Source organism: Aotus nancymaae, unplaced genomic scaffold (genome assembly GCF_030222135.1).
Source record: "Aotus nancymaae isolate 86718 unplaced genomic scaffold, 86718_ANA_hifiasm-v0.15.2.pri h1tg000004l, whole genome shotgun sequence".
NCBI lineage: Eukaryota > Metazoa > Chordata > Mammalia > Primates > Aotidae > Aotus > Aotus nancymaae.
In genome coordinates this window covers 210,369-222,623 of record NW_026988415.1, presented here as the reverse complement: position 1 = coordinate 222,623, position 12,255 = coordinate 210,369, and the positions used below count along the sequence as shown (strand labels likewise).

At 43.1% G+C, this 12,255-nt stretch overlaps 1 protein-coding gene across 4 annotated transcripts in view; it reads right to left on the bottom strand.

The window, feature by feature from the left end:
• CD99L2 (CD99 molecule like 2) overlaps positions 1–12,255 on the bottom strand; it is a 131,662-nt gene that overhangs the window by 7,196 nt on the left and 112,211 nt on the right. For all 4 annotated transcript variants that reach the window (XM_012477324.3, XM_012477322.3, XM_012477325.3 and 1 more), the window contains exon 8: positions 988–1,026. In XM_012477324.3, the coding sequence (XP_012332747.1) occupies positions 988–1,026 (39 nt within the window). The remainder of the gene's footprint in view (positions 1–987; positions 1,027–12,255) is intronic.

Below are 12,255 nucleotides of genomic sequence, written 5' to 3'. Positions count from 1 at the left end.
CCAAGCCAGCAGGAGGGCCATGCCACACAGCTGTAAGGCATTACAAGGACATGGTGTCCCCTGGATTTGCCTAGGACTTCTCATTTTCCGTAAGGACTTCACTTTTGAGAAGCTTCAAAGGGAGACAAAGGAAAGGGGCCGTGCTCTCTGTGACTAAGGCCCCACAGGTTTCCCACGGCGCTGCTTCCTCCAGGATCCCAATCTCCAAGCTTCATTCCTTCAAATAGCTACACCCCTCTATTGGCCTCATGATGATCTATTGGAAACATCCAGGGGAAAGCCAACTCTGAGACCAGAGTGGGCCAGCACTGTCTCTCCTTGTAGTTGGCTGTGAATATCTGAGACGCCTCAATCCATTTAGAAAGTTCATTTTGCCAAGGTTAAGGATGCACTGGTGACATGTGCCAAGGTGGCTGAGGCAGAGCTTGCTTTTATACATTTTAGGGAGACATGAGACATCGATCGATACGTGGAAGATGTGCATTGGTTTGGCCCAGAAGGTGGGACAACTCAAAGCAGGGGGTGGGGGTGGGGTGCTTCCAGGTCATAGGTAGATAAAAGAGACAAAAGTTTGCATTCTTCTGATTCCTTGACCAGCCTTTCACTGAATACACAGTTTTGTCTGGCTCAGTGAATCTGCATTTTGACATAAGCAATTGGGCAGAGGAAGCAATCAGATATGCTTTGTCTCAGGGGAACAGAGGGCTGACTCTCTCTCCCTCATTAAAGATCAGCTATCAGTTTACATCCAACAGAGCTATTTTAGGGTAAAGATCTTGAGGCCCATAAGAAATTTCCTTGTGAGCAAACTGTGAGGGAGGTAGGCAGCTTTTTACATCTTTGTAGCGATCTTATTTAGGAACAGAATGGGAGGCAGGTTTGCCTGATGCCGTTTCTAGCTTGACTTTTCCCTTAGCTTAGTGATTTTGGGGTCCTGAGATTTTCCTTTCACATGGCCAACAGGAGCCTCAGGATTCAGAAACCCACCAGATCCAGGGTCGTCACTGCTGCCGTACCGGCCATCACCTGGAGAAAAGAGAAAAGCACTTACTACCTGCCCTAGCCAGCTCAGGCTCAAGCGGCCCTTCCAATCCCACCTATGCGGCAAGACCCCGACCAGTGATCACCCGTGGGCTTCTACTGGACTGCAACGAGACCGGCTTTCTTATGCCCACCACCTGCAAAGCCCAGGCCACCAGGTGGAACTTTTTGTTATTAAAATGGCAGCCACCTTGCCCTGAGCATGCGCTGAATTCTGGGCTTTTCGGGCACAGTATTCTATTTCACCTCCCTGCTACCAGTGGGGCAGCTGCACTCAGTGGCCCCACCATAAATGGGGCAGGGGGCTGTGCCAGGAGAGCCTGACTCTAAATTTTGCCACCACCATGGGTCTCTGGCGTAGCCACTGCCTCAACTATAGCTGAAGTCGTTCTTGGAACATAAACAGACATAGGCGCACAATCCCGTATCCACTGTTTTGAGATTCAAAAGGATCTGAAGTATCACAGAGATGGAGAACAGATGAATGCTGGCAGGGGCTGGTGAGAGTTGGGAGGGAGTTGGCTGTGATTATAAATGAGCAACAGGCAGGAGCCTTGTGGTGACAGACTGTTCCGTATCTTGACTTTGGTGGTGGGCACACAAATCACACACTTGCACACACCCTTTCCCCAGACAGCTACTCCCTGACAAGCAACTGGTGCCATTTCAGGACCTTAATTAGCATTGAGTTCACTGTTCATGTCACCTTCTTCTCAGGGCTGAACACTCATTAATGGAGGAAGACTGTTCCCAAAGCCCAGGGTTCTCAGGGGAAACCACCCTGGGATGTTGAAGGCAAATGAGCTCCAACATTTCTTTGACCAGTCAAAGTGTCAGGAGGAATGGTGGTTCGTGGACTGTAAAAATGTGCCACTCTGGCAGGGCTGGGGGAGGTACTGATAGTTGGGGAGGCTGTGTGCATGTGGGGTAGGGGGAATATGAGAACTCTCTGTACCTTCCTATTTTTCTGTGAAACTGATCCAAAAATAAAGCCTATTTTAAAAGAAGATACTTGGGGAAAAATGAGCTTTGTTATCTTCCCACCTAAGGCTGAATCCTTGAGCTCTATGCATTTCATAAAGAGCCCTGACTGGATATGGATGGGTACTAACAAAACAAAGAGCACCAGCATTTACAACACACACACACTCACACACACACAATCTCACACTCACACACACTCACACACACAATCTCACACTCACACACAATCACACTCACACTCACATTCTCACATTCACTCACACATCCACACACACTCACACACACTCTCACATTCACACACACACAATCACACTCTCACACTCACACACTCTCACATTCACACTCACACTCACACACACTCACACTCACACACACATTCTCACATTCACACACACACATTCTCACACACCACACACTCTCACACATTCTCACATTCACTCACACACTCTCTCACACTCACACACACACACACTCATTCCTGTTGGAGAAAGCATAACAAACAGGAAGATGGGGGACACTGTGCACAGCCAGATTAACAGAGAGGTCCCGTCTGCTGTGCTGGAGGTGGCTGTCGTCATGGCATCATCCTCTGTTAATGAGTTCATGTCACTAGACTTCCATTTTTTTCTGGACTCTGAGTAATTCAACCTTTTCTTTCACCTCAAGGCAGAAAAACTGAGTGTTCTCAAGTCTCCTTTCCCTTAGGAGTACTTGGCTATGAGGATTACAGCAACTTAAACATCGTAAGACTGCTGAGCAACAGGCTGTGATAAGAAATATAAACAGGTCGAATCCCTTCCTAATTTCCCCCCAGGGACAAATGGAGAAAAGGGCTGACCTCCCAGCCTTTCAAAGACTCAAAAGCTCAATAGTTCACAACTCCAGTAGTTCCTAACTATCTGACCATGTGTGATTGCAGGAGGTCCTGTCTTGAGACAAATAAAATGTGCTTCTCTTCCTCCTCAAAAAAAGTGATCCCATCCTGTGGGCAAGTCTTCTCAGATGGGCATGTAAACTGAAAACACTGTGACGTGAAGAAAAAACAGCCAGTCATCTTATATCCTGTTCTTTCTCACTGCATGAACCTGAAGTCAGCCACACAGGTCTGCCACTGGAGTTAGCCACACGGGCCTGCCACTGGAGTTAGCCACACGGGCCTGCCACTGGACTTAGCCAAGCCAAGGTCATGGCTTTGAGCCATGTTGGGCTACTGAGTTCTGCTCACTTTCTCTAGGCACAGGCTGAACCCAGTTACTTTACATAATGCACACTGTGCAAAAGATGGTGCTGGTGATGAGTTATTGGCATAAAATAAATTATCCAACCCAATACCATCCATGAAGATCAGTTCCCAGGAAAAATAAAGTGGATGAAGACATAAAAGCACTATAGGAAAATTTAGGGGTAAGGAATTTCTATTATCTTGGGGTAAAAAATGACTTTCTTAATATGATACTAAAGCCAGAAACTCAAAATGGAAAAGATCAGATCAAAAATAAAAACTTCAGTACTGAAAGCTCACGCAACAAAAGAAAAACGAAATTGTCAAAATTACAAACTTGTGTGCTTCGAAGGACATCATCAAGAAAGTGAAATGACAACCCACAGAATAGGAGAAAATATTTGCAAAATATGTATCTGATAAGGACCTAGTATCGAGAATATATAAAGAAACCCTTCAGCTCAATAATAAAGAGGCAAATCATCAAATCTAAAAATGGGCAAAGGATATGAATAGATGTTTCTCTAAAGGGACATAAAAATGGCCAATAAACACATGAAAAGACATTCAACACTGTTGGTCATTGGGGAAATGCAAATCAAAACCATAATGAGACACTATCTCATATCCATTAGGACAACTATAATCAAAAAAAGGAAAAGGGGGCCGGGCGCGGTGGCTCACGCCTGTAATCCCAGCACTTTGGGAGGCCGAGGCGGGTGGATCACGAGGTCAAGAGATCGAGACCATCCTGGTCAACATGGTGAAGCCCCGTCTCTACTAAAAATACAAAAATTAGCTGGGCACGGTGGCGCGTGCCTGTAATCCGAGCTACTCAGGAGGCTGAGGCAGGAGAATGGCCTGAACCCAGGAGGCGGAGGTTGCGGTGAGCTGAGATCATGCCATTGCACTCCAGCCTGGGTAACAAGAGAGAAACTCCGTCTCAAAAAAAAAAGGAAAAGGAAAGGAAAGAAGACAAGGGGAAGAAAGAGAGGGGAAGAAAGGAAGAACTGTTGGTAAGGATGTGAAGAAACTGGAACCTCAAGCATTGCTAGCAGGTATGTAAAATGGTGCAGCTGCTATGGAGAACAGTTTGGTTGGTCCTTAAGAAGTTAAACATGGAGTTACAACATATCTGAACAATTCCTCTTCTAGATATATACCCAGGACAACTGAAAACATATGTCTACATAAAAATTTGCACACACATGTTCATAGCAGTATTCATAAAAGCTATAAACAACCCAAAGTTTCATCAACTGATGAATGAATAAATAAAATGTTTATTGAATATATAAGGGCTTCCCAATCTCTAATGTAAAAGGAGTCCTTAAAATATACGAGAAAATGTGCAGACCCCAGTAAGAAACAAAAATGGACAAAGGACACAAACAGGCGATTCACAAAATATTTTAAAAGTGTCTAATAAGACATTGAAAACGTGTTTCACGTCTTTTAGATTCAAAGAAATGCATATTTAAACAGGATAGTGTTTTGTTCTGAACAAATCTGCAAAGATGACAAAACTATAATGCCCAGTGGAGGTGACAATTTGAGAAAAGAGGCACCTGTTTACTTACTAGTGGTAGAAATGGAGGTTGGCACAACCTTAATGGAATACCATTCAGCAGTACCACTCAAAGCATCGCATCTTTAAAAGTGTCTACTTCCTGTGGCCCAGCCATTTGACTGCTAGGAATTTATGTGACAGAAACAATTAGGGTTGTGCACATTTGGCTGAGACAATGTTCATCACAGCACTGTGTAGAGTAGCAAAAAGCTGGGGGTGGGCGAGTCTCTCTACAAAACTAGGGTCCTGGTTAAAGAAATTATGGTTTTTCATAACATAATGCAATCACTGAGATGATATTTTAGAATACCCTTTAATGACACAATGATATTCAGGGTATCATTGACTAAAAGATGGTTTCAGCATAGCATGATCCCATTGTTATTTTTTAAAAAACCACAAATATTTACAAATATATACTTATACAGAGAAAAAGTATTCCAAGCATGCAGTCAGAAATCCTACTAGTGATTCTTCCTGGATCATGAAACAACAAACAAGTCTTTTTCAAATAATTTCCAAGAAGTTTCAAATCTGCAAGCCCCATGTGCAAATCCATTCACCCCTCTTTCCCACAACTGAAGAGAGCTCAAAGAGGCGATTTCACAGGTCACTGGTGGACTCAGCTTCAGCATGTTTTGTATTCCCACCTGCCTTCTGAGTTCACAATTATATACCAGAGACTACAGTAGCTTTCTAGTGAACCAGAAATCCCCCTGTATAGTGTATCACAGGCTGCAATTTGCTTTGTGTATAGATACCTATGGATATAGGTAGCTGTATGGACTGCCATAGCTCTAGGGACTGCTACCATTGCTATAGCAACACCATAGCACTAGGGACTGTCACCATAGCAATAATGACCACTGACATAGCAGGTCTCATAGCTATAGAAACCTCTCTAGCTATAGCAACCACCATAGCTACAGGGGCCGGGTAGAACAGGAGGCATGAGCCCAGTGAGAAAGTTGTGAGTAAGCCCTGCAATCAACAGAAGTGTCAGACCCTCAGCATCTCAGAAAAAAGACAAGGATGTACACGTACATGTCAGCCTTGATTCCTACACAGCCGTACATCTGGGGGAGGCGGGGATGCACCACGCGGAGCGGCCCTTCTCTGACAGCAGCACAACCTGGGCTCACGGTGAGTGCCTGACCCACCTGGTTGCCAAGGGAATGGAGAGTAATGTAACAGTAGGAAGATTATAACTGCCAGGGGCAGATGTTCAGGTATTTAAAGACATCTACAAGTGTTGTAGAATTCTAATAGACACAGCTAGGGCTTTTAGCTATTTTACAAATATATTTTCATTATCTAAAAAGATGGCCAAAGTGCAAAATAAAAACACATTTTTAAAAAATGAATAAACAATGAGAAGAAAAAACTTGCTTCAAATGCCCCATAGTTACCAAGTTAAACTGAACTGAAAAAAATCTACCAAAACACAGCTGCCTACGCTAGCCACCAGGGAGGGCACTCCTCACTGTTCCGGAAAGTCTCCAAGGCCCAGATCTTATCCATCTCCCACCACAGGGATGAGAATGCCCATCCTCTCTGTAATATAATGAGTATCCCCTTCCACACTGATACAGAACCTTAAAACTCTCCCTGTCTTATGTCAAGCTCCCAAGATACCAGCAAGGTGGTCATCTGGGAGAAAACCCATATTCATGCTGTGTGCCCAGGTATGTGTTTGGGGAAGGGGAGTCTGAGGGAGCAAGTGGGTCTCTTCACATCATAGAACACCAGAGCCGGGGAGCTGTTCCTCACATCTGAAACATCCTATTTCTTTACATGTTATAAAAGCTGAAATGAATGTGGAAATAGGTCCAAAAAGAGAACACTTGGGTATCTCTTTTTAGAACTAATCCCATCACAAAGACCCAACCTTCAAGACCTCACAGAAGCCAAAGGCCCCACTCTCCAAATACATCCTATTGGGGGTTAGGGCTTCAATATATGAATTTTCAGGAGACAAACATTTAGTCCATAACAGAAAGGGATCATGAGAGGGCCCAGATACTTGAAGACAATGACTGTAAACACAGTGAAAATGGAAGAGAAATGTTTTATTCGAAGACCCAAGAGGGCGAATGGACAGACAAAATGTGGTCTGGCCACTAAATGGAATATTCAGCCATATAAAGGAAGGGATGCTGGTGCATGCTACAACATGGATAAACTCTGACACTGTGCTGAGTAAAATAAGCCAGTCACAGAAGGACAAATACTGTATGATTCTACTTATACAAGGTTCCCAGGGTAGTCCAATTCACAGACAGAGAGAGAAGAGAAATTACCAGGAAGGAGGGGGAACGGGAAGTGACTTTTTAATGGGTACAGAGTTTCTATGTGGGAAGATGAAAAGGTTCTAGAAATGGATGGTGGTGATGATTGTACAACACTGTGAATGTACTTGGTGCCACTGAATTGTACACTTAAAAAACAGGGAACAGGCTACATTCAGAGGAAACTAACACTCAAAGTTACAGTCTATCAACTGACTAGAGTCAGTACTGTCCCCTTTAACCCTGTGAACTAAGGTGAGGGCATTCACACTTCACATTTGGGGACGTCTCCAGATAGCCCATGTATGCAACCCAGACACAACGGTAACAGAATGTCTGTATCTCTTTAGAAGGAGGGGTTTTTAGTCTTGCCTCAGTGTTTAAGAACTGCATGCTTTGGCCTTTAAAAAAAAATGCCGTTTTGGGGTAAAAAATGTGCCCAATATGATTCTAATATTTTCAAAATAATTTTTTCTAATTAAGAAAAATGAGGCAGTGTTTCAGTCCTGTGATCCCACAGTAGTTATGAACAAGTGGTGTATAGCTGAGTGAGCCCAGCATATGGGCTGCTAAACCCAGGAGGTGGTGATCCAAAGAAAGGAATTAGTACAGTGAAATGCTGGGTGCTGCAAAGCAGCTTTCACCTTCAGACTCCGAAGGAGAAGTTCAGGTAGGGCTCCTCTTTTGATGGTGTTCTCTGCAATGCATGGAGTGTTTGCACTTGGAGCAGAAGAAAAGCTCACTGTGAAGACATCCATTTCATATCACCCAAAGCCCCTTGAAAGAGCTGTCACTGAAACTCTAGCTTTGAGCAGACTAAGAAGTCTGGGAAAGGCCTAGAGATAACAAAGGAGTGGGTAAAACACCTAGCCAGAGCAATGGAGTAGACGCTGCCCTAGGGATCCTTAAGGAGCACAGAAGGAAGACTCTCCTTGGGGATGCGGAGAAAGGAAAGCAGCAAATGGCCCCATTTGGTTCCTGGTGTGAATTTATTGCAAGTTTTCTGACCAAGAGGCCAGTGAGGGTGATCTGGGAGTGCTAATAACACCCCTCTCCCCATCCTCCCCTCCAGGTTCTTTACCAACTGAGAATAGATGCAAGGAGACAGAGAAAGATCAAGGTGAGCCATCTGCTTGATGAAGAGGCTAGACCAGTGCGCCAGCACCCTCAAGGGCAGGCCTGCTGTGTACTAATTAGAGGCCACGGCCTGAGGCCGCACAGAAGCTACTTGTTACTTCTCTCCCCTTTTCCTTCTCACGAAAATCACCCCAGAGCTCATATGGGGGAAAGCTGGGCTTACGGAGTGGACACAGAGCTCACCTGCTGTCTAAGAGTGCACACTTCCCCAGCTAGCAACATGGTGGGCCCTGGCTCTCACACTCCTCTGGAGTTCCAGGAGAAAGCATGTCATGCCATGATCTCGCCAGTAATGTGGCCCAGAGGATCAGCAGGCTCATCCTGGCTTCGCCAATCAAAAGTATCACTCTAGCCTTCACAGGGAGGTGTGACAGAGAAGGCAGAGAGCAAAGCCGGGTGTTTGGTCCATGGTCCTCATGCCAGCAAATCTGCATGGGGGTGGTAGGAATACACAGGAAGCCCAGTCTAGCAGAAGCAAAAAAGATACATGCCGCCCACTGTGGTTCCGAATGACATGTGCTATTCTGTACCAGCAGAATGACAGAAGCTCTAGGAGAGCCCAGAGGCAGGAGATGGAAGCTGTGCTGCAGGGCCGAGAGTGGGCAGGGAGACAGGGCCACAGATGGGGGAAGCCTCCCGAGAGGAGGGGATCTCAAGGAATGGGTAACGTAGCACTTGCTAGAGGATGAGTGGGAATTCACATGGTGGAAGGCAGGCAGTTTAGACTGAGGAACATCATGTGCAGGCACTGGCATATGTACCTACGTTTGGAGATGACAGGAATGTGGTGGTCTAGGGCAGAAAGAACACGTCAGCAGAGTAAGGGCTTCAACCTATCTCATAAGCAGTGGGGAACCTTTAAGGAGGCTTTTGTTGTTGTTCCTGCTTCTTTAATTTTTTTCACCAACATCTAATTAAGAAAAATTTCAAACATACAAAGAAGTTAAAAACTTTGTGCAGTAAACACCCAATTCCCAGCACGTAGACCTGTAATTAACATTCTGCATCATTCACTTTACCACGTCTACCATCCCTCTTGTCAATCGATCTAGTTTTACTGACGCGTTTCAAAGTTAAGTTACAGGCATCAGGAGACCTCAACCTATGGTTACCTAGCAATTTATTTACATTTGCTTATGATTCCTTTTTTAAGGTAAAATTTACATATAGTGAAACACACAAATCTTCCATGTACCAGTGGATAACTTTTGACAGATGTACACAGTTATGAAACTGAGACCCCTATCCAGACACAGAACATAACCATCACCCCAGAAAGTGATGCCCAATTGATCTTATTCACACACCCAACCCCAGCAGCCACAGATCTCATTTGTCATTATAGGTTAGTTTTGTCTGTAGTGGAACTTCATATAATTGGGCTCATATAATATGTACTCTTTTTTCATTGGCCTCTTTTACTCAGCATATTGTTTTTGACATTTAGCCATGCTGTTGTATCAGTAACTCATTCCGTTGTATAAATATGTAAATGTATCACAGTTTGTTGATCAATTCTCCTATTGATACCTGGGTGTTTCCAGGTTTTCTTCTGTTTTTGTTTTTTCTATTGTAAATCAAGCAATGAGCGTTCTTTTATAAGTCTTTTTTTTTTTTTTTTTGTCGGAGTGGGGCAGGACACAGCTTTCATTTCTCTTGAATAGGGAATGAAATTGCTGGGTCGCAAGGTAGGTCTATGTTCAGTTTTAAAAGAAACTTTACATCCCTACCGATGATATATGAGAACTGCAGTCACTCCACATCTTCATCAACATTTGATACTATCTTTTCAATTTCAGTTATTCTGGAGGATGTGTTGTGGTATCTCACTGTGGTTTTAATTTGTATTTCCCCAAAGAATAATTTTGTTTTTTTTTTAAAAAAATATTTTAGGTTCAGGGATACACGTGCAGGTTTGCTATACAGGTCAACTGTCACGGGGGTTTGTCGTACAGATCATTTCAGCACCTAGGTTTTAAGCCTGGTATTCATTAGTTATTTTTCCTGAACCTCCCCTTCCTCCTAACCTTCACCACCTGATAGACCCCACTGTGTGTTGTTCCCCTGTATGTGTCTATCTGTTCTCATCATTTAGCTCCCATTTATGAGAACATGTGGTATTTGGTTTTCCGTTCCTCAGTTAGTTTGCTTAAGGATAATGGCCTTCAGCTCCATCTATGTTGTTGCATAGGACATGATCTCACTTTTTTTTTATGGCTGTGTAGTATTTCATGGTATATATGTACCCCATTTTCTTCATCCAGTTCTCTGTTGATGGGCACTTAGGTTGACTGTATGTCTTTGCTACTGTGAATAGTGCTGCAATAAACATGCACATACATGTGTCTTTAGGATAGAGAAATTTATGTTTGGGTATATACTAAATAATGGGATTGCTGGGTCAAATGGCAATTCTGTTTTAAGTTCTTTAAGAAATCACCAAACTTCGTTTCATACTGGCTGAACTAATTTCCACTCCCACCAGCAGTGCATAAGTGCTCCCTTTTCTCCACAGCCTTGCCAGCATCTGTTATTTTTTGACTTTTTAACAATAGCCATTCTGACTGGTGTGAGAAGGTATCTCATTGTGGTTTTGATTTGCATTTTTCCAATGATTAGTGACTTTAAGCTTTTTTTCATATGCTTGTTGGCCACATGTATGTCTTCTTTTGAGAAATGTCTGTTCATGTTTTTGCCCACTTTTTAATGGGATGGTTTGTTCTTTGCTAGTAAATTTGTTCAAGTTCCTTACAGACTCTGGATATTAAACCTTTGTTTGATGCATAGTTGCAAATATTTTCTCACATTCTATTGGTTGTCTGTTTACTCTGTTTCTTTTGCTGTGCAGAAACTCTTTACGTTAATTAGGTTCCATGTGTCAATTTTTGTTTTTGTTGCAATTGCTTTTGGTGTCTTTATCATGAAGACTTTGTCAGGTCCTAGGTCCAGATTAGTATTTCCTAGCTTGTCTTCATGGTTTTCATAGATTTGGGTTTTACACTTAAGTCTTTAATCTATTTTGAGTTGATTTTTGTATATTGTAAAAAGCTAGAAGTCCAACTTCAATCTTCTGCATATGGCCAGCCAGTTATCCCAGCGGCATTTATTGAATAAGGAGTTCTTTCCCCACTGCTTGTTTTGTCAACTTTGTTGAAGATCAGATGGTTGTAGGTCTGTGACATTTTTTCTATGTTCTCTATTCTGTTCACTGGTCTATGTGTCTGTTTTTGTACCAGTACCATGCTGTTTTGGTTACTGTAGCAGGACACAACACAAAAGAAAACATCAGACCAGTATGCTTGATGAACATAGATGCAAAAATCCTCAACAAAATACTAGCAAACTGAATCCAGCATCACATCAAAAAGCTAATCCAACACAATCAAGTAGGCTTTATCCCTGGGATGCCAGATTGGTTCAACGTACATAAATTATTTTGAACATCATGTAACTTCCTTTGTGATGTGTCGGTTCAAATCCTATGCTCATTTTTAAATTGGACTGTTTTGTCTTTTCATTATTACACAGTATTTTTTTAAACAGAGGAATGACAGGATCAGATTCATGTTCTTGATCGTTCTTTTTTGCAGCTGCAAGGAGGACAAACTGGAGCAAAAATACCAGTTAAGAGGTTAGGGTTGCCACTCTTAACCTCTTAGCTGGTCATCCCAAGGGAAGGTGAAGACAGCATGGGCTTGCAGGGAGATAGAGAGAAGGAATAATCTGGATTCAAAAAATACCAGGGGAGAAGACTTCTGGCATAAGGGAGTGAGGAGATCAACAAATCCTCTCCTGAAAAAGCAACTATAAACGTGGACAAAAAGTCAGTCATTTCAGGAAAGTAAATTGATTTCAGCAAAGACAGCTTGAATCCATGGCATTTTTGCCCAAGGCTGATTTCATTATTCCCTTCCAGAAGTCTGTCAGATTGTTCAATCGGGGCAAAAACCAGCAATGGTGTATGACTGCTGGGTCATATGGCAAGTCTATGTTTAACCTTACAATAAACTGTC